General features: G+C 45.1%; 1 protein-coding gene across 4 annotated transcripts in view; it reads left to right on the top strand.

Moving 5' to 3' along the window:
- LOC120954627 (1-phosphatidylinositol 4,5-bisphosphate phosphodiesterase classes I and II) overlaps positions 1–22,527 on the top strand; it is a 96,563-nt gene extending 74,036 nt beyond the window's left edge. For 2 of the 4 annotated variants that reach the window (XM_040374708.2, XM_040374710.2), the window contains exons 6-19: positions 6,797–6,982; positions 7,866–8,063; positions 8,149–8,331; positions 8,394–8,574; positions 8,736–9,114; positions 12,457–12,593; positions 13,266–13,479; positions 13,842–13,999; positions 14,561–14,731; positions 14,818–15,334; positions 15,564–16,375; positions 16,454–16,563; positions 17,010–17,154; positions 17,232–22,527. In XM_040374708.2, the coding sequence (XP_040230642.2) occupies positions 6,797–6,982; positions 7,866–8,063; positions 8,149–8,331; positions 8,394–8,574; positions 8,736–9,114; positions 12,457–12,593; positions 13,266–13,479; positions 13,842–13,999; positions 14,561–14,731; positions 14,818–15,334; positions 15,564–16,375; positions 16,454–16,563; positions 17,010–17,154; positions 17,232–17,450 (3,610 nt within the window). In that variant the 3' untranslated portion in view covers positions 17,451–22,527. The remainder of the gene's footprint in view (positions 1–6,796; positions 6,983–7,865; positions 8,064–8,148; positions 8,332–8,393; positions 8,575–8,735; positions 9,115–12,456; positions 12,594–13,265; positions 13,480–13,841; positions 14,000–14,560; positions 14,732–14,817; positions 15,335–15,563; positions 16,376–16,453; positions 16,564–17,009; positions 17,155–17,231) is intronic. The other 2 variants (XM_040374714.2, XM_040374715.2) reach the window with 2 other exon arrangements.
- The last annotated feature ends 498 nt before the right edge of the window (positions 22,528–23,025 follow it).

Below are 23,025 nucleotides of genomic sequence, written 5' to 3'. Positions count from 1 at the left end.
GTGGAAACCCTTTAATGAAGCTTATAATAAAACATGCTAGGATGAATTCACTTGGAATGGCGTATTTATGCTGCTACGAATAAAACTACGGCCTAAACAGCTGTGGAAAAGCTTTCCACACAAACGGCAAGCACATTATCTGTTCCTTTATTTACTTTCTCCTATTTCTGAACCGATTCACTGGAAGAACGCACTTTGCGCGGCTTCAAGTATTGCTACAGCGCTCGGTTAAGAACAGGCTCGCCATTCCGAAACCTTATTCAAATTCCAATAGCTTTCCAAAGAGCAAAAATCGAGTTCGGAAATCGATTTCACATCCAATTCGAAGTAACCGAACGTTCGCCACTTCAACGACCATTCATTACGATTGGCGCTGAGGCGTGGCAATGCAGTGTGCGACCTTCCAATACCAAAAAAAAAATCATAGATGTATGGCTGAAGGCCACCCAAAATGAAATGCATTGCACTGAGATCGGTGGTGAAAGGGAAAGGTCAGCGAAAAACATACGATCGGGACCTTTTTCGACGAGCGTTTTTGGGTAGCAAATTCGCAAATAACGCGCCCGCACACACACGCACATGCACACAGAACAAATATAGAAACTGGGCACAAAAAGGGTGGCTAGATAATCTATCTAACGGGCTGCCGATAGGGATGATATATGGACACATAAAACCAGTCCACGTGCGGTGTACGTGTGTCTTTCGGGCCAGTCATAAGGTCGTGCCCACACACACACGCACACACAGCTACTGCACACCCGGATGGATCGGAAAAGGGAAAAGCCCTATTGGCTGTGGGGGTTTCCTTCATCCGAATGGCTTTAGCGAAAAGACTTTCTCAACAGGCAAATACTTGCCGGGTGTGTGTACGTGTATGTGTGTGTGTGCGGGTTAATAAATGGGTTCGGTCAACCGGAACACGAGAATTACATTAGCGCAGGTGATCGATCGGCAGCCGGAAGGTCGAAGCTATGATAGCCCGGGAAGTCCTTTCGATTCGCTGGGTTCACCGCCGTCGGTTTGGCCATGGCTTTCCGGTAGTGTCACTTCCTGGTTCTAATTCAATCGATGAGTCGGTAGTTTCCATGGCTTCCTCGGGTCGGCCCACATCAATGCCAATGGAAGTCACGGACGGTGGTCGCGTTTGTTGTGCTTGCTACGTAAATAAACATCAGGTGACAGCTGATGACATTGTGTGTTTTTGTGTTTTGTTTTGTACCTTCGTTAACAGAGCTGTTTTGGACGTTGAAATATGTATTTATTGCCTACAGTTGAGCTTCGTTAGTGTGGCTTAGTGTACAATTGGATACAATTTAAGACTTATCTTTTATTTACTCATTTATGTTTCATATTAGCTCAAATTAAATGTGTAAGCTTAATCTTTGGAAGTTGTTATGATTTTACTACACGGAGGTTTTTATGATTATTTAATGGAAGGTTCCAAATGTTTTAAGGATGGTTCCAGATGTTTTAAGAAAACTTTTGCTTTGGATTTTTTTAAACATTTACCTGTTTTCTATTTCTAGTCAACATTCTGAAATATCAGTCTATCAGTGCAACAATATTTATCAACCGGTTCGTATTCATTTGACAAATACGATCCACCGTAAAAACAAGGTTCCATTTTAAAATCCTTTTTTTTGTCTTTTTTGTCTTTTTCCGAAATGAGTTATAGTAGTTTAAATAAGTTTTGAAATATCGATTTAATAAATTTTTAACTTTTTCTGAAACAATATTTATACTTCAGCTTAAAAAATTCAATACTATCTCCTGATTCAAAGAGGTAAGATCGAGCCTACCTCGAATCGGCGTTTGTTTATATTTTTTCATCTTACATCTTGAAATTAGGTCTGGTCAAGACTGACCTATATGCCTAACGACATGTAAACAGTGTATGAGATGCTTCAGTTGGTCTAATTGTTGTTTATTTGTCCTACTATGATTTTCAATATTTGGTAATTTATGAAGTTTGATATGAATTAGCTCAAAATAATAATGGATTCTAAAACAATTAAGTCATGCTATCAACAGGCTTTGTCTTGTATACATTGCATTGATTTCTAACTAGAATCTAGATGGACTAGAATCTAGATACTACATGATGTTAAAATCTGTGCTTTATTGTTGGGTATACTTTTAACTTTTTTTTTTGATTATATTGTTTATTGAAGATCTACCTTTAGCTATTTACCTTCTGTGGTAAAAAGATGAACGCAGTATCTTGATGTATACAACCACTAACAAAATATAATAATGCTCAAGGACAAGCTTCAATAGCGTCATCTTTTTGCTCCCTTCAACATACATTCTACCAACCAGATGGTTTGTGATTTTCGATATTGGCGAAAAAAAAAGAAGGAGAGACAAAATCACTCAACGCGCGGAAACCTGACAGGACACTTCTTTAGGAAACTGTGCTTTTTTCGCTTCGGGAGGCACGCATTACTACCGAGCACAAGGGCGCTGGGCGATGCGACACAACAAGTTATGCAAAGTCACGCAAATTGAGGGAAACCATGAAAAAGAGGTTCCAAGGTTGTGTATCCCAGGGATATGCTTCAATGGGTGGCTCGCTCGCGTTCATCATCGGTTCACATTGTCGTGGGAAACTGGGAAATGGCGGGAATCCTACCGGTACCTCAACGGATGTTTCAGTACAAAAAATATAAACCAGGCTGCAAAAACCTTTTTCGCTGACGCAAGTGAACGTTTCTCCGAGTCGCACACTCTGTCTATCGCTGTCTCTCTCGCTCTTTTGACGTCCAGTTTTAATGCACCAGCAACGAGCGTGTACTATCGCGCCGAAATGAGAAAATAGGTTGGCAGATTGGGTGTTTTGCTGTCGTAGCACCAGCAGCAGCAGCACTTTTTCCTTCTCACATTGCCCGCTTGGACGGTGGCCGGACCGGATGACGGGGTGTACTGGTAACGTGACGGGCAGCTTTGACACCGATTGCTACGCTCGGTTTGTTAGCGGAGTGTTGTTGCATAAATGGTGATAAGATTTTGCTCTCCATCATTGTCTGGCCATCAGGCCACCGTGTCTGGCTTACACCACCACCGTGCGCCACTTTGGTCGAGGCGAAAATTGAGGAGTTTTTAATGGATGGGTTGAAATAATGCTTCGCCCACCGAGGCAGGATGGTAAGGAAATTAAGCTAAGAAGCGTGGTGATGGGAGAGATACGAGAGACGCGGCAGTTCCCGTACACTGACGAATGTTCTACAATGGCACGTAGTGTGGATGATGAAATGAAAATCGTTGTATTTTTAGCACACGACACAGGAAAGCTCGCTCTGGTCGTACGGATCCGCTCCGCAAGCGCCTGTTGGGTAATGTTGTGGGGCTTCCTCCTGGTGAAAGGATTTTAAATTTTGCTTTACGCGCACATTTTGCTGAAATGGTCCCTTCCGTGTAGGAGTTTTGTCTTGTTGTTTTTTGAGTGGGTTGCGATGACCTACTTATTTTTCTGTACTTTTATTAGTTTATCATCTTTTTGATGATGAAAGCCATATGATGGTATGCTTTTTTGTGTTTGAATGTGTTGCGCAGTAAAAAAAAAGAGAGTAGCTACTTTGCTGTCTTTAGTAATATCGTGTCAATTATGCGCACAGCAAAACAGACACGTGAAACCGTTTAATAGTAAGTCAATTTGTAGCAGCGCAAGAAAGACCTGCTGATGTGTCATGTGTTTTTCCACCTTGGAAAGTAAAAAAAAACGCAAGTATCCATTTCTTTTCGGTATGCAAACGAAGAAAGGCAAGGCCAATATTTGTACCAGCCAGTGAGCGCAAACATCATTTTAGATGATTGTTCTTTTTGGTTCCATTTTACAGTGTGCCCCGCTGTCCGTAGATGGAGACGCATGGTGGTTTGTAATCGTATTAATGTAAATTGAAATGGTATATCGCCTGTCTAGGTCGACATGGAGAGAATCGGCACAGCCCGGTACGGTATGTTTTTAAGTGTGCTTTCTGCTTTCGCCGCCACCGCCGGTAAGCGGATTCCCAGTGGACCGTAAATTGCTATTATGAGTTGCGGAATGTATAACAAGTGTAAGAATCAATTTGATGGTCGACGGTAGTACTTACCTAACGGTGGTGTAACGTTGGTGCGCGAGCAAAGGCAAACTGGCAAACATCTTAAGTCGATTGGAACTGTGTGAGCTTGGGGTTGAGCTTAATTGATGGCTGGTCGGCCTGGTGGTGGTTATTCGCCTGGGTCTTCTTCACACAATGGCGGAAAGTTAAGTGGAGGGAGTTGTTGTTATTTTTTCGATAACTTTTCGCTTTTTCTTGACCGTTAAATGCCAAGCTCAGTAGAAATCGTTTGGTATGGTTGAGTATTTGATGAATATAGATAGATATAGATATAGATAGCAACATTTTTCTGGAGCAATTTTTATGTTATTTTCGAGGAATTTGAATTGGAATTTTGTGAAATTTCGTAGAACCTATAACTCAAGCAATATTTCTGCGGTGAAGTGTAATTTATATGCTGTCTAGAACTATTGTTGGAAAGTATATATTTAAGGACATAAATTATCCCATCTTGAGCAATTGGTATGTGAACTTTCAGTTGAAGCGACTAGAGACACATATTATAATCTATATATTGTTGTTGAACAAGATCGTCAAGGTTAAGGCACAGACAGAAATGTTGACCTTTGGTAGGGAAATTAACATTAAACCTACATGACTTCTGCCCACTCATTATTTCAGTACAAGGCCCCACTGCAGGGACTGTTGCTTGCTTTGAAGTACTATTTTTCGGATCTCAACATTCAATATTACTCCTTGTCGGACAACATGCTTTCATGCGTTGCATATAAATTCTAATCAACACATCAAACCATATTTTCAAAGAACAAAAAAAAAAAACAAGCTCTTTCCTTCCGGCTACCATATCAGGCATATACGGTGATGATGGACAGCCCTTTTCATGTTGTCCCAGGCCTCGAGTACGTTGCTATACTCCCGGTGCAGTCTTGCCTTTCTGCCGCGTCGGTGGGGCTATCTTTAGCATTTCATTTTGTATTGCTATTTCACTGTTGACCGCACACCCACAGCAAAAGCAGTGTTGACCGTTGCTCGGTATGCTAAAGATAGAAATCTAATATGTCCAGAACGTGCCCGTTCTCAAGCTAGTTAGTCGAAAGTAGCTTTGCAGCTATACAGAGACGGACAGAGAGATAGAGAGTGCAAAAAATAGAGTAAAGATTAATATAGAAAAGCTTCTTATTGACACAGCTAACATGCAATATTATCCGGTGGATTTATGGCTATAAACATGCACCGGCGTCTCCAGCAGCAATCGTTGTACACCGGAAGCGGGCAGATGTGCTGCTAACACGGCTAATGCCAAATAAACGAGCTCCGAAAAGAAGCCACCAGCCAAACGACGAGCTCTGGGCCCACCTGGGAGGATTATGACAGCTTCGCTTCCGACGCTTCACACGCTTAGCACTTTAATGCTCTGGTCAGTCGGCGAAGGCCTCTTTACCCTGCCGTTCCCCGCTGAAACATTAAGGCGTCCGATGCCTAGATCCCACTCACCGTTGGTTCAGGTGTCTGCGGGAAGTAATGGTGGCGTTTATTACGTGCTAAGCAGCAGTGCGGACAATCCAACATTAGACTCGTTATTGCACCCGCGAGGCCAACGAAAGCGCACACCAGTACCAGTATGATGTTTTTGTTGTTGTTGTGGTTCTTCCCTATGTTTCCCTGTCGTTATCGTTGCTGTGGGGGTAACTTTGGAAATGACTTGGGCGTGCGCTTGTCAACACGTGGGGGACAGACACACGATGGAAAGGCCAAAAGTTTTCTTTTCTTCTGCGTTCGATAGCTCCTCTCCGCCCGGTCTGCACAATTCCCAGAAGAATTGTGAAATTGCGGTCGGTCGAAATCGATTGTGAAAGCGTGTGCTTATGTGTGGCGAAACGTCGCCGGTTGTTGGACAAAATTGGAAAAGACTAGGATAATATATGGCTTTCATTATGCTGAGCGGAGTGCTCGCAATCCCGGGCGAGGTGAGTAAAGAACAACTCGTAAACGTTTCACCATAAGTCATCGAACAGAGTTGATTGCTCTGGTCTGGAACGGAGGCTCACGGGTATAAAGAAATTGACTAAAAAAGTGTAATTTCGAGCCTTAACCATTATGAATGATTACAGCAGGATAGGAGGGCTAGCGAGATCATTTACCAATTCCATAGAACGCACGCACTTATTTTCTTTTTCGTTTTTTTTTTTGCTGGAAAAACGATCTCCAACAACGAAAATGTTCAGAAATTCATTCAAAACACACTCAAACACTCCTTTATTCTTTAGAGTTCTTGGAAGCGAGGGAATTGAAACACGTGTCAATTTCCATTCATTCCTACCAAAACTCTTATAACACCTTTTTGCAGTGGGATGTCGTTTAGCTAAACCCAAAACAATAATGCCAAAAGCGCATTAGAAAAGAATGTCTATAGTGAGCACCAACAAAAGGAAAAAAAAACAACATTTCCATGCGATAACGAAAAGAAGCAAAATAAACTCTCCATCACACACACACACACACACAACTTAAATGCGGTTGATCGGATTACCGACGTTGTTTCGCATCAAGTTCCCGATTGTGCTTGTGTCCTCTCAGGACGGACGCTCTGCATTCCCCCCTTCTTATCGTCCACCATCAACAGTTTGCATACTTATGCGGATTTAATTCTTCTGATTCGTTTCATTTTTTTCGCTCACTCTCTTTCTCTCTCTCTCTCTCTCTCTCTCTCTCTCTCTTCTCTATTCCTGCAGCATCATCAAAACGTTCGCCACGAACAAGGACGACCGGCGGCGGGTGGAGAAAGCGCTGGACGTGTCGGGGCTGCCGTCCGGGAAAGGCGATACCCTCGCGCTGACCAAGTTCCAGTTTGAGGACTTTTTTAATCTGTACAAAAACCTTTCCCAGCGCACCGAGGTGGAGAAGGTGTACGATGAGCTGTAAGTATGGATGGCTAGGATGGCTGGGTTGGGCTTGCTGGCAGTTTAAGTGGGTGCCCTGGGCCAGCGAGGGGGTGAGATGAAATGTCTGCACAGCGTGTGCATACTTCAGTGTTTGTTGGATTATCTGTGCAATATCAAGAAGTGGGTAAGAATGACACAAAAAAACTCACCACTTTCTAGCTCTGGCAAAGAAAAAGAGCCCTTCTTCCTGAAGTACCACAAATATTGATTATTGTGCCGGGAAGCATCCAACGGGGAGGACTGGCTTGGGATGGTAATCAGAACCGATCGAATGCAGCTTATACACTTCACCGAATCACACCGGAACCGACTCGGGCAAGACAGTGATTGATACGCCTCGAGTACCCGGAGCGCGCCTTTCGAGTCGTTAAACATTCGATGGATGTAACGAACCGCTTCTGGTTGGTTTACTTTTGCCGTTCTGGCGTCCTCTCCCGGCGTCGCTTGCTTAACAAAAGCGCTACGGGGTCTAGTGTAGACGGGGTGACCATTTGAGAAGATGAGAGTGTGTTTTTTTTTGTTGAAGTAGGTTTTCGATAAAAAGTCCCACCCGCTCCCGTGAATGTGCACCGAGCGCTAGGTAAGGTAAGGGTCGTAAGTTATCCGTTTCAAGCGATTTCGCCCCCTGTTCTGCAGTGAATAGTTACAACCCCCGCCGCCACTCTTGTGCAAACAGTATCTTGTGCCGGTATCTTGTCCCACTCGAACGAAGATTGATGAATTACGATTGGAGATTGGAGTGCGCTTGATTCGTAGATCGTCCGGCAAATCATCTTGCACGATGTGAATTCACAAAGCGGTTTAATTTAGGGTCATTCGTGTAAATGGTAGCTTTGTGCTTGTGCTATTTTCGTTCCAGTGTCGGTACTTCTAAGCGACGGCTGATGTCAACGTCGCAGCTAGTCGATTTTCTCAACAAAACCCAGCGGGATCCGAGGCTGAACGAGATCCTGCACCCGTACGCCAACACGGCCCGGGCCCGCGATCTCATCCAGGAGTACGAGCCGAACAAGTTTAACGCCCAGAAGGGACAGCTCAGCTTCGACGGTTTCCTGAGGTAAGAAAGGGGTGGAGGGAGACCCCTAGGGACGCCGGGGGAGGAGCTGCAAGGTACTGACCGGTTACTGCCTGCTGCTTTTTAGGTATCTGATGTCCGAGGATAATCCCATCATGGCGGCGAGTAAGCTGGACCTGTCGGACGATATGGATCAACCGATGGCGCACTACTTCATCAACTCGTCCCACAACACCTACCTGACCGGGCATCAGCTGACGGGCAAAAGTTCGGTCGAAATCTATCGTCAAAGTTTGTTGGCCGGTTGCCGGTAAGTGGAGCAGATCGTGCAGTTACGACAAAAAGCTAATCGTTTCACTTCCACGCGCCTAGCTGTGTGGAGCTCGATTTCTGGAACGGACGCACTGAGGAGCCGGTGATCGTGCATGGTTACACCTTCGTGCCGGAGATCTGCGCCAAGGACGTGCTGGAAGCGATTGCCGAGACCGCCTTCAAGACGTCCGAATTTCCTGTGATACTAAGCTTCGAGAATCACTGCAACCCGAGGCAACAGGTAGGTGGTCACAGGCCAAAGGATCAAATCTCGACATTGATTGCTTTTAATCTGGTAATCACCTACTTATCTGCTTACACATACAAACTCTCTCTCTCTCTCTCTCTCTCTCTCTCTCTCTCTCTCTGTCTGTCTCTGCTTGTGTACGTCACGTTCAACAGGCGAAGATAGCAAACTACTGTCGGGAAATATTCGGCGACATGCTGCTGGACCGGCCGCTCGACTCCCATCCGCTCGAATCGAACGTCGAGCTGCCGCCGCCCGCCCTGCTGAAGCGCAAGATTATAATTAAAAACAAGAAAAAACATCACCACCATCACCATCATCACCATAAAAAGGCGGCCACCGTTGTATCGAGCCCGCAGCAGCCGCCGCCACCCGCCGGCACCACGGTTGTGGCGAACAATGTGAGCAATAGTAACAGTACCGCAGCTAATGCACATGCCACAGCAGTTAACAACAGCAGTGCCAACAGTACCAACGCTGCCAGCAACACACCCGGGGTCACACCGGCCGTTAACAGCAACAGTACAAATGCAGGTAATGCAGCACCAAGGGGATGGAGCGACTCATTTTCGACCCACTTTAGTCTGTTGTTTTTTTTTGCTCGATTTTGCTGTCGCTTTTGCTCGTTTTAAATGACCGAATAATGATACCACCACCCCCAGTGACTCTGTGGGTGAGATAATGCGGGATGTAACAACGGTGGAGCAGTGCGAAGCAAACGGGCGACAAGAGTGGAGTTTCCATTAGTCGATTGTGGGGAGTTGGAAGTCGACAGGGCCGGCCACAGCGCGGCGATGTTTGCAAATCGATTTTTGCTGTCTGTCGAAGCTAGGGGAGCAAAAAGTTACGGGTGCAGTAAACTTTTTGATTTCCCCCACTGTCCAACGCTTTCGGAATGCTCATTGTGTCGATGTGATAGTTTGCGAGGGGTACACGAACGGGGAGCGTACAGATGAATGTTTAATGCAACAATGTTTCACAGATGCGAGATTGCACACAGCGCTGGCCGATGATCAAAGGCTAGCACGCGGTTCGAATGTTGGGTACGAATCCTTGGTGAATGCTCCTAATGGGTTTTTTTTGTGTGCGTCCAATTGCAGGCGTACTGAAATAGGATAGTAAGAGTTCAAAGCTAGTTCAATTGAACCGGGATTGTTGGAAAGCGTCTGTGACAGTATGGGCCATCATGCATTTGTTGATGAAAAATAATTACACTGGGTGCTATTTGGAGCTGGATATACAAGGGTTCGGGTTGATGGAAAAGTGCAGTAATTACTTTGAATATAGAGCATGAGGGATTTGTTTTTAGAAACAATTTGAATGTACTTTTGATTGAGACAGCAAATAACTGTTGATTGCCATTCTCCTATGTCTTAAAATTCTGAATTAAAGGATCTGTGATCTGAATTTGCTGCATTTTTATTTCAATGTTCTGAGTTGGGATAAAACGGGAACACTCAATATGCATTAGTGACTATAACGATCATTCCTCATGTAAAAATATCTTCGGGATCATCGACTGTTCATCATCACTGGTTCTGATAAAAGTATTGATATCTTGTTGTTTCAACAGTTTTACTATTTTTTTTACTATAGTCTTATATATCTATATATTTTTTAAATTATCCATAAAATGGTATAGTGCACAGAATAAAGCATAGACGGCCATCAACTAATAATTGCAACGTTTGAATAAAAAATGGACTAATTTTGGATTGCTAGAGAAAAAAAACTAAGACATATAAATGAGTTTCACAAACTTACATTGAAAAGTAATAATTAAAGCCTTCTTGCAAAATTAAATCTACGAACTTGCGAGCTACCTTCCGTCAGTCATCCGGAATTTTTGCCATGGCGTGCAGTCATGTTTTTGAGTTCTATCATTAAATTTTTATCAATTACTCTTCAGTTTTGCGACAAAATTGTTGAGATCTTTCGAATCATGTTCGTCGAGAAATTCTCGATGGGACTCACCTCTAGGATGATGGACCGGTTCGGTGAGTAGAGTGTCACATCGATATTTAGCTGTTGCATCTCATGAAAAGATCGCTGCTAGCTTTGTCGTCATTGGTTGCAGCCCCGAAACCAGTCGACGCGGTTTCCGTGTCCTGACATGTATGGTTATGTTCTTCAGGAGTTTTTTACATTATTTTGCCAGTTGCATCGACCTCCCAGGCAAGCGAAAGCAATACTATAACTTTTCGCTAGATCTTCATCTTCAGCTTCCTTTGGAGCTTCTTGTTGGTCAAGGGACGTCGGCCATTCGGAGCTGGGCTTTCTTTCGATGCTCTGATTTTTGTCCAATAATGCCAAGATGTTGTAGATGCCGGGACAGGCTTATACGACGTCTACAAACTACCGCACGATGTCCGTTTTTGTCTTTGCGGGATGCGACTCTTTGATCGCGCACGCTTCTGAACGGAGTTGCTTCACTGTTTTGCAAATCGCGTTTAGAATTAGACTGATAGAGCGTTCAAATTTTGGCTGCTGACTCATGGGATACTATTATTACTAAAGGGTAATTCCTCATTTCTTCAGTGTGGTAACCCCATGAAAAATTGTCTATTTTTGTCCATATTTTCTTAATGCAAACGTTATTGAATTTTTCCATTGCATTGAAGTGTTGAATGTCATCGAGAAATAATGTTTGCTGTTGTCATATTGTCAGATGGATGAATACTCCAAACAATCTTAGTTTGGTTGTTCTTCTTATTTGGTGCAACCATATTTAGTTAGTCTAGGCCTGCCAAAACCTCTAATGATCTTGATTATCTATGATTTATTGATGAACTCGTAGCAGAATAGTGAGTGTTGCGTGGCGTGCGTGTTGTTAAAGTCATGCGAATTGACGACTGTAGTACCACGAGACAGGTCTTTCTTGGAACATTAAAACTCATAAATCAAATCGGAATACAATCGGCATTAGGTTTAATAAAATTTCATTGTAAATACCTGCATACCGCGATGATTGAGTTAACTAACAGGCAAACAAATGCTACCAATACACTTCGTACCACATCTAATTTAGAGCAAATATAAAATTCAATTACGCGCTCCTCGCGACATTTGCTTCTCAATTTTGTTCCTCTGCACAGCAATCAAACCACCTCCACTAGTAGTTATTTAGAACTTTAACTTGTCAAAACACCCGCCGACCCAAATCACTCGCCAAACATTCTCTAGCGAATTCCTCTAGCTAGATGGAAGCATTCCACGAATCTGTGTCTTCCACGATACTAAACAGCTAAGCAAACAAATGTGCACTGCTATTTGCATACGTTTCAGGAGGATACGCCGTTGCAGGCGCACTTAGCAATTGATGAACAGCGATTTAGTTCCATTACCCATGGTTGCCCTGGCTCACTCTCCTGCCCTGTGCAATGCTGCTGTAGTCTGTTGCATCGAAAGCACTTTCTCTCTCTCTCTCCCATGTGTGGGGAGTTGGGGAAGAAGCATTCCGTTTTGTGATAAATCTCACTCGCGCCAAGCTGTTGTGTCGTACCGAGTCGTTCGGTGCCATGTGCAATGCACGACCGCGTACGACTTTTCACCCTTCGTATGGGAAGAGTTGGTTTGGTAGAGTGGGATAAAGTATCCGCAATTTTTGCAGCACATCAATTCCAGTCGCGTCGTAAACACGGAAACTACTTTTCCGTGGATTTAAGGGATAAAAAATGACATACTTTAAAGTGCTCTTGCTTCATTAAATGAATTTTACACCGCGTATGCACCGACTGCACGTAGCGCTTTCTAGCTCACTCTTTTATGCTCTCTCTGTCTCTCTCTCTCTCTTTCTCTCTCTTTCACGACAATTGCATCGTCATCATCCATCACCGCTACACCACCACCACCAATGCGGATTGGGCGCAAACACAGCAGCAAATCCAAGCTTACCGCCGTCGCAGCAAGACGAACCGAATGGCACGGTCGTCGTCAGCAACAACAATGGCACGGCAGCACCACTGCAAGCAACCGGAAACGGAGAAATACCGCACCATGCACCACCACTGCAGGTACTGCTACCAATACTACTATCCTCACCATTCCACTGCACATGCACTCGTACGTACGTCTCGTCCAGCCCTATCCATATCGGTTTCGATTCAGTTCACCCAGCTCAGCAGCATCCGGCCAGTAGCTTTCTTCAAGAATGTAAGCGGGTGGGAGTGGTCCTTTCTTTCCACCATGGGTGTGTCTGCCCACAGTGGTACACTAAGCTCCTATAGCGGAAATCTTTAAAGCGCACGGGCTAAAGCAACAATCGTTGGGGCTGCAGTGTGTCTGGCAGTCGATTGGGAGATTGGTATCTTTATCCCGCTTCTTATCGGGCCGAACTTATTGCACCGTTCGCGTGTCTGCACACTGGTGCTGCTGGTTGGTAGTGCTGCTAGCAAAAGGGTTGTAGATCAATTTACAATTTGCAGATAATGATGTCTGCCGAGAAAATGAGCTGTAAATTGTCGCAAAGTCGGGTGAATGCTCCAACGACTGCGGGAAAGGGCACTATTTCAATTAGTTTAAATATTTAAAGTCTGCTCCGCTGCATACATTTACCATTTCCATTGACAATTAGTTAGCTCAATTTCATGTGAATAAATTTAATCTCTCTCCTTCTCTTTTTTGCGCTCTACCGGCGGCCCTACTTAACCGACCGCTTGTCTGCTTCATCTCGTACATATTCACAGCAAATTCGCCAAAGCTCCAAGGAAAGCACGGGATCGTCGGATACGGATAGCTCGAGCGATGACGAGTCCATGCCCGGCACCGTGGTCGGCCCGATCGGTGCGAGCGAGGCGGACAAGGTGCCCCAAACCAAAGAGACTGAAGCGGGCGCGGAAATATCCGCCCTCGTCAACTACGTGCAGCCGGTGCACTTCAGTAGCTTCGAAAATTCGGAAAGTATGTACCATCGTTCCAGCGAAAGTTGTTATCTTCCCTATCTTGGCACTCGCCTTACCCCTCCACCAGCAGGTTTTGTGTCCCCTTCCTATCCCAAACCCCGCACAGAGCGAAACTATCAAACGGTGTGCCCGTACCATCTCCCGCAGCCTGTCAATAGCAGACGCTAGGTGATTCGGGCTTTCGCTTGGATTATCATACAATTTTCTACCCCAATTCACTCGGGCTTCCCTCCTTGTGCCGCTGCACCGGTGCAACGGCGACACCGAAGAAGGTGGAACGGCGGGGAACTTGAACAGTCTAAACGGTGTATGCCATTTATCTGGATTTTCCCTTTTTTCTGTTTTGCTCTATCCTCACAGAAAAGGCACGCTTCTACGAGATGTCTTCGTTTGATGAGAAGCAGGCAACCACGCTGCTGAAGGAGCGTCCCATCGAGTTTGTCAACTACAACAAGCATCAGCTTTCGCGCGTCTACCCAGCCGGTACACGCTTCGACAGTTCCAATTTTATGCCCCAGGTAAGTGTTAGTGCATCCCTATCTTCCCCAAACGGCGGGGCAAGTTTTAAAACGTGGGAAGGAGTGCGGGCAAACTGTGCGTACGACCGGTAGCGTGGAATTGCATTTTCATTTCGACTGGTGGAATGGTGCTGCCGGTTCAGCCTGTCAGCTAATGATATTGGCGGTCTCCGCCTAGAACCATTCTCCTCGTCACAAGTGGGCAATGTGGGCGCCTGCTCGCTGCATCTGATTTGTGTGGAATTTGTAGCCAGCGCCATCAAATTGAAGTGGTTTAATTGGATTATTGGAACCGGGGTGGGTTTTGCCTATCGGTTTGATGATCAGCGTATCACTGACCAGCCATAATTACTGCCGACTGATGTAAATCGATTGTGGCTTTGGGGTAGACTGTCTGTTTAGGATCGATTAGTTATTGATAATTGTTGATAAAACAAGGCAATTTATGGCGTGGTTGCGATGTCGAATAGCGATTTAATAATGAAAGCTCTCCAAAGCTAGTTCTGATGTGGCAGAGTTGATAAACACTAAACTTTGAGCTTTGGGAATTCCTACTTTCAGCTTTTCTGGAACGCTGGATGTCAGCTGGTGGCGTTAAACTACCAAACGCTTGACCTGGCGATGCAGCTCAACCTTGGCATCTTCGAGTACAACCACCGGTGCGGGTACATACTGAAGCCGGAGTTTATGCGTCGCAAGGACCGACGGTTGGACCCGTTCGCCGAGAGTACGGTACGCACTTCGTCCGGTTTCGTCGCGAACGGAATTGCCTCATCGTATCCTCATCCTCTTCCTGTTCATCCAAAACTCTCATCCAGGTCGACGGTATTATTGCGGGCACGGTCATGGTGACGGTGATATCGGGCCAGTTCCTCACCGACAAGAAGGTGGGCACGTACGTGGAGGTGGACATGTTTGGGTTGCCGGCCGATACGGTGCGCAAAAAATTTCGCACCAAAATCGTGCGCGACAATGGCATCAATCCGGTGTACGACGAGGAACCGTTCGTGTTTAAGAAGGTCGTCCTGCCGGAGCTGGCCAGCATACGGATAGCGGCGTACGAGGAGGGTGGCAAGCTGATCGGCCATCGGGTGCTGCCGGTGATAGGGCTGTGCCCGGGCTACCGCCATCTGACGCTGCGTACCGAGGTGGGGCAACCGATACCGCTGGCCACGCTCTTCCTGTGCATCGTGGTGAAGGATTACGTGCCGGACGGGCTGTCCGACTTTGCCGAAGCGCTCGCCAACCCGATCAAGTACCAGAGCGAGCAGGAGAAGCGCTCCAAGCAGCTGGCCGTGCTGCAGGAGGACATGGAACCGTCGGATGAGGACTCGTGTAAGTGTGTTGCTATGCTGGGTTTGTTTTGTTATTATTCCATTACTCCATCCCATCCATCCCATGAACCGCGTGTGCGGGCAAGCATTCTGTTTCGATTCATCGTGCTGATATTGTGGCGGTGCTTTTATTTATTGTTTTCTCTTATGTTTTGTATTCCTTAACTCCCGCTCCCTCGCTCCACCCCTTTGTGGTTGCCGTCGTTTTATGTCATCCTAACGTGGGTCAGTTGTCGTTGTGTCCTTAGGTACGAACAAAAAGGGTGACACGCTCCGGTCGAGCGAAACCAACAACACGACCAGCAGCCCGGCGAGGCAACGGTCCGTCGCTGGCACGCAATCGTCGCAGGGCGGTGCCGGTGGTACGGCGGACAGTGATGCGGAAGCACCGCTGGAAGCGATCACCAAGATGGTTGCCCTGCCCGTTGCACAATCCTCGTCGCTCGACCATTCGAACGTTCCCGCAGCCAAACTCTCCACCGCCTCGCGAGAACCGACCACTACTGGTGGTGGTGGGGGTGGCTCTGGTGCACCAATCATTACCACTACCACCAACACGCCGAACGTGGCCACCGGTGAGGGGCTGAATGCCGCGAACGGGGGCAAGATAGTGGCCGATCCGTTGGAGAAAATCTTCGAAGACAAGCAGATCCGCAAGAAGCGGGAAGCGCTGGAGAAGGAGCTGAAGGCGCTGAAGAAGAGCCACGACAAGGAGAAGCTGAAGATACATGCGGCTCAGAAGAGTACGGATCTCGGCGGTGGTGATGCACCGGTCAAGAAGTCCAAGTTCGGCATGGGCAACAAGCTGGTGAAGCGCTTCAGCAGCAAAAACATGGCGGACATGAACGTGAAGGTACCGCCGTGTGCGTCCGTGTCGGACGCGGAGGGTACGGGCGATGCGCAGGCGGAACGGTTGCGGCAGATTTGTCGCGACCATGCTGGAAGCTATCGGGAGGTGCTGGAGAAGTATCACGACATCATCTACACGCTGGCGGAGGATCTGCTGCGCCAGTCGCAGGATGCGCAGATGAAGCAGCTGAAGGTAAGCTTTGGTAGATTTTGGAGGAGTTCTGATGTCCGAAGATGGGTTGGAATAATGTGAAAATGTCCCGCTTTTCAGACGCAACTGGAGCGAGAAACGAGTGAGGTGATGCGACAGCTGCAGCTATCGCGCAAAAGCGAGGTGAAGCAACTGGCAATGGTGCACAAAGATAAAGATGAGCTGGAGAGGTGAGTGTATGGTTTTTAGTACACGGAATTAGTACAACTTGGGATCTACAATTCTGACGAAGAGCCGTAAATATTGTCCGATGTCCATACCATTTTTTGACTTCAAACACAGCTTTCATTAACGATGACCTCAAGAATTCGATGAACCGGGGAGTATTCAAAATAGGCTCTAAAGTGCTTGGTAAATTAATTGATTATTTCAATAACTGAATACTAAATTATTATTTGGGATATTCCCTTAGTAACCAAAGAACTCATTTCGCATTTTATAAATCAATAATTAGAGCTAATTGTTAGGAAGTATAATACATAATTGAAAAAAGCTGACCAACTCTGTCTGTTTCTAGATCAGAATATTCATTGGAGAGTGAAAGATCTTCCATCTCTGAAGACTCTTTGGACTTGGACTACTAATAATTATTGCAATACCTTACCTTTTTTTATAGAATGAAACGAGAGGTTGACTCAACGCTCGTAGAAAAGGGCGTCACAGAGCGGGTCAGACTAACGGCCACCTACGAACGGAAGCGCGACGAGCTGCAGCGACAGCACGATTCCGTGAAGCAAGGACTGGAAGACCACAAGCTGAAGGTACGCAACGCCCAACGGCGGCTCGAAACATACATCTCCCGACCTTTCTTAACCCATCCTCGCATCCTCGTTTGCAGGCCCGCTCGATGCTGGAAAAGGAAGCGGAATCGCATGCCTTCATTTCGGACACATTCCTAGCGCACCTGAACACCAGCAACAGCACCACGAGCTGTTCGTCGGTCGGTGCCACCACCAACCATCCGCCGGCGACGTCCGTCTCGAGCGGAAACATTTGCGGTGCCGGTGGAACGGCCGGCAGCAACCACGAGAACAACGTTAACAATGCTCACGCATAACCGCCCGTCGGCAAGGGCGATGGCGCAGGAGCGAAACCGAACTGAGCTTATCGCATCGGGGTATGGGGATCCGCGGACCATACCGGCCCTCCCGACAGCCACGAAGAGCTGGCATATTTGTGAACTGCAAAAAGGTCTGCTAGTGGTACATTTCGTCGAGTCACAGACAGCGGCAGCACAACAACTTACTTTTATAGCAAGCAACTTATTGGCCTAATTACTGTTATCGTATTTGCTGGCGTATCGGCGGTCGGCGATATCTTATCGGCCGAATCGTTGGGCGCCCAATCGTTTGTGCCACACACTCCCCTTTTTCTTCCACGACTCTAGGCTCCTCTAGTAGCCGTGTTAGTAGCTTAGGTATAGGTTAGTTTCTTTTAGATCCCGGGGAACGCGCACGGGGAAATGGTACTCGTACTCGTTTATTCAATGCCGAATCTCACAGGTGGGGGAAAACTCCGCCAGCAAAGGCATTTTTTCGAGAAGCACATAATACTTTTTAGTGGACGGCAAGCCGAGCAAGCGTTGAACGTTAGCTCAGCAGCATTTCAATGTTGTGTGTTTGTGTTGTTTCAATTCCAACCTCGAATTATTAGATTAGATTATTAGATCAGCAGGTGTAGCAATTGGTGAAGCGGGGATAAGGTAGAGTAGCACACAGAAAACTAGAAATCGGTACAAAACAAGCAATCGAACGGGCGCGCCAGGTTCGGGGTAAATGGGAGAATTTTGGAATTGGAGTTAACAGATCGGTGCGAATGGTGGCAAAAGTGAAAGTAAGCTTTCATTCATCGATTTACTCACCGGAACTTGACGGGTCATCTGAAAAGGTATTATTAGAAAACGACGCTGTACGGTAGTAAATTCTCGAAACTAGTAGCATGTGTTACCAACACGGTTGTTTAGTGGTGGTTTTTGGCAAATTGTCGATAGGGGCAGAAGGCGCACTTCAAAAGTGCACCCAGCGACCGCTGATTGAAGCGGCGCTTATGCAGCAGAATGTGCAATCTTATCGTTTAAGGACGCAATCAAAGATTTCGTAAGAAGGAGATAAATCTCTAAGGGGTAAAGGCGGTAAACAGATAAGGAAAGATTCTCGATTCAAAATCAAAGCTTTGAGGAGGAGGATCGAACAGAACTGTTCAATGCTGCGCAGCACACGTTTTACTTAACTGTCAACATGAATTTTCACTCTAAGTGCAAGAACTCACCAACGGTGAGAAACTTAAACAAAACAAAGCGTGCCAGAGAACATGCTTGTATGTAGCCATAATTTGTACTACTTCGTTACACTCAAGGGCATGTGTTGCTTGTACGCGCTCTGCTTTGTACAAAACTGTTCGTTATCTTGCTGGTTTCACTACCTTTGCACTACTCTCGCGTCACACTCACCCGTGCTCGAATAAGTTAACAGCGGACAACCTGCAACGATGAGCGGTGTACTAAGAGAAAAACAAATGGTACAGCTTTAAAGCGCATACATACACCGATAGAGGAACGACAAGATTTGGAAAGCATTCCGTTACGCAAACTCACGTAAGCGTGCAAAGCGTCAGTAGCTGTAAGCTGTAAATGCACTCGTACTACTAATACTACTACTATTACTACTACACGCTACTATCATACACAGTGGAATTTCGCGCAGCCGTAATGCACTTACATACCGTACATATATGCATTAAACAGGTACATGTTAACAGTAACTGAACGCCCAGACCCAGTATAGTAGTATCATAGTACCATCACACCCACTCGTAGCAAAACTGTTCTACGGGGAAGGTGTGTATCTGGTACTAAAAGAAACCCCCTGTACTAAAAACGATCCACAGTCAATGTTGTTGGACAGCGAAGACGTTTCAAAATCAGAAATAATTCAAATGCAATAATTACTCGATAACCGCATAGCGCATACGTGTTTGTAGCAGTGACACCGGAAAGTGGACACCATATTAATCGCCGTAGCTTAATGAAATGCATTTTTTTTAATATATGTATAGACTATTGATGTTATTAGCTTGTGCTCTCGAGTTGGATCGCTCAGGATCCACACACAAACATACAGGAAGTTCGGCTCCTCCGAAACAGCTTGAACCTTTGGCCGGGTTCTTTGCTGCAGCAGCCTACGGCATATCTTATTAAATCATGCTCTTTGTCCCTACCTTTTGTATGGTTGGTACCGGACCTTTCCTCGCGCCGTGTTGTCTGGGTGGGCAGTGGTGACAACCCTAACCGAGGAAGGCAAAAACAAACCCAATAGCAACGCACTATTTGAATTGAACGCCTCAGTTTTTATCTGCAGGATCGTGTGTTGCCTTCGGCTGTACGCACTGCACTCTTTGCAGTGGTGGTGCCAAACGGAAACCGCGATCGCGGAGAAAAACTGGGAAATTGGAAGAAACGTGTAGTTAAACGTAAAAAAAAACACACACACACATTCAAACAAACTTAAACAAAAGAAACTCTATTTACTATTGTCATTATACGGATGTAAGGGATATAACACGGGTCGGGGACAGCTAAACATTCGCCCACCGAAGTGGGAATGTAAAGCAGTTTGTATGTGTATGTATGTGTGTGTGTGCGTGTATGTAGTTGATGTTAACGTTCTTGAAGTAGGTTTCTGATGAAGCAAAAACAAAAAAATGGTTAGAAAAGAGAGACAAAAAACAAGTGATAAACCCACCAACACACCATAGCAGCTGAGGTAGGCGGGGGAAGAAAAGCTCGAATCGTGTTTGCGGAGGGAGGATAGCATTGTTGGCCGGATGTAAACGGGTTGTAAATAGTAGCAAATACTTGTGCGGATAATTTTTCAATTTCCCACAGCACGATAAGCAGCACACATCATCTCTGGGTTTTCCCTTCACTCGAAAGCCCTGTGTCTGTATACGTATGTCTGTATGTGTGAATGTGTATGATTGTACGTGTGTGCGTTTTAGCGAGTCTTCTAGTTAGTTGTTGAGAACAATTACATATATATATATCTCCATGAATTGTATCACTACCCATAAAACAAAAACGGGATAAACGGGGTGGGTAGGACAGGTTTAAAGCTATCTGTGTTCTTCTTAGAAGAGCTAACCAGGCTGAAACGGGGATAAAAGCGGCTTAATTTTATACACATTATTTATTTTTAGCTTTCGTTTCGTTTTAGCCCATCTCGTGTGCAAAATGCTTTGGTTTAGCCTTCCGTTTTTCACTTACATGTTATTTTATACGTTTTTAAAGTCTATTTTAACCGAATAAATAAGAAAACAGAACATACACAACAAACGAAGACAATCAATGACACTGTCATCTTATGAGAAACACACGTTAGGCCGTTTCGTTACGTGAACCATTCGAAGGATTCGTACAACTCTCGGAACGAAAACCTCACGTGGGTGGGAGGCAGCTACTCTACTGAGCTACTACTGAAGAAAACAAAGAAATGGAAACCCATTTCTGTGTGTGAGTCTGTTTTGAACTATTTATCTGTTTTGGTTTCATTTTTTAGACTGTTTGTTTAATTTATTTATTTTTTCTGTGTAAGTTTTAATTATTTTTTCCTCGTTTTTAAACGACGGAAAATCTGCGATCGTTCTGGCTTTGGATGTATTTGCCTGTAAAAAAAGAATGCTTGCGCTAACTGATGGAAGGACTTAAACTTTGATACTGTAACCGATAAAAAATGAAGCGAAAAAAAAATACATACACACAAACACACTACACTTTCTATCTCTATGTGCCTTGAACGTAAAAGAACAAAACAACATACGAAAAGAAAAACTAAAAACAAAAAAGGTTGAAACTGATAATTGGGTATGTTTATCATACGCGCGTGCGCACAACCACTCACTTATTGTTATTGAAGCAAAAACTCTCATTTCATCAAAAGGTATCGAAAAAATCCATTTTCATTGCGATGTCCTTTAGTCGCAAATGCTTCATTCTCAAACTGTTTCATAAACATCTCATTCTACACAATAGCAAGGTCGCAGCATATAAGGAATGGTACGGAAGGCAAACAGTCAAACCATGTAGCTTTACGTACACAACCATTGTCTCGCATTCTTTAGCGATAACGGATAGTTTGAAAAGGAGATGGAGATGATAGTAAACGGTTCCATTCGACTGTTAACAGTTGCGTTTTTTTAAACATCCCCAACTACTGCTCGACAGAGGTTTTGGTAGTTCTGTAAAAAGGAACGAGCGGACGAACGGGATTGTAACTTAATAGAGAGGAGAAGCAAAAAAAAAACAGTTAAAAACACCATACTAACCATAAGTGATTAGAATGAAATTGGATTGTTGTTGTTGTTGATGTTGTTTTTTCCTTGTTTTCCTTGGCGAGAGATGAAGTATGAACCATGAAACGTGTTTCAGCTGTGCAAAACTTTCATCCTTCATAAATCCCTTTTGCCTCATCGACTTATAATACACCGCTCGCTTTCGTTTTCGAACCGATCAACGGGCATCACCCCACTGGTGGTGGGCCGGTGATCAAACTCTTGTACATTAACGAATCGGATCATCCGATGTGGTGTCCGCGCGGCGCTTGATAGCGTTGGATAGCGAGCGTGGTGCCCACGGGTGTCCGAGGAGGAATTAAAAAAAAAAAAACGACAGTATCTTATTGTGACACAACACACATGTGATTGAAGCGATCGAGGGACAGCTGGCGGGAGAGGGAGGAGCGGCAGTGGTGCCACCCCGACCCTCTCCCCCATAGCAAGCCCTAGTGTTTCACTTTCCTATCACCTTTTTGTAGAATTAACGTTGGACGGTGGCTCTGGTACTGGTTGGGTCGCTTCGTAGGCTTTTGGATTCTTCCAGGGAGGAGAGAGGAAAGAGGAATAAACGCAAGAGCTAGAAGCGGAATTTAAAAAAAAAGAAAGGATTTTAGGGTTGGTTAGTTGGTTGGGGAAGAAGTTGATACATACAAACATTAAACAAAACTATAGCGCAAGCAAAGATACACTTATTGATTATACTAACTGTGTAAGGTGTTTCATAGTATAATAGTGGCTACACACTCTTGCAACTAAGAGATCGATTATCAAAACATAAAAGAAGGGAAGTGAGTGAAAGTGGTAAATACAAGAAAATAATGAAGAAATAAAGAAATAAACAGAGAGAGAGAGAGAGAGAGAGATAGAGAGAGAGAGAGAGAGAGAGAGAGAGAGAGAGAGAGAGAGAGATGAAGCAGCAAAAGAAACAGGAAATCCACTGCTGCTATCGTATTAATGTGTAAACGGATAGATATTTGAAATAATTGATATGAATGAACCGCTACATGAAGTTACCCACTTTTTCCACCGAAACAAATGAATTAAAAAAAAAGAGACAAAACAAAACAACAAAAGAAGAAAGGCTCACGTCGAACGCTTTAACAATTTGGACGAGCCAAAGAATAGGGGTAGAAAGGAAAACAGATTGGAAAAGTAAATCACGTTGCACGTTGATTGTAAAAGTATGCGCAATTATACGTCTCCCATCTCCCCCTCCCTTTTGGCGTTAAATCCACCAAACAAACAGGACAAATGGAAAACAAGATGGTTGTTGTTGTGATTGAAAAGTAAAAACAAAGAAACAA

This window comes from Anopheles coluzzii, chromosome 3 (genome assembly GCF_943734685.1).
Source record: "Anopheles coluzzii chromosome 3, AcolN3, whole genome shotgun sequence".
Lineage (NCBI taxonomy): Eukaryota > Metazoa > Arthropoda > Insecta > Diptera > Culicidae > Anopheles > Anopheles coluzzii.
The sequence above is the reverse complement of the archived record's forward strand: the minus strand, read 5'-3'. Positions and strand labels throughout refer to the sequence as shown.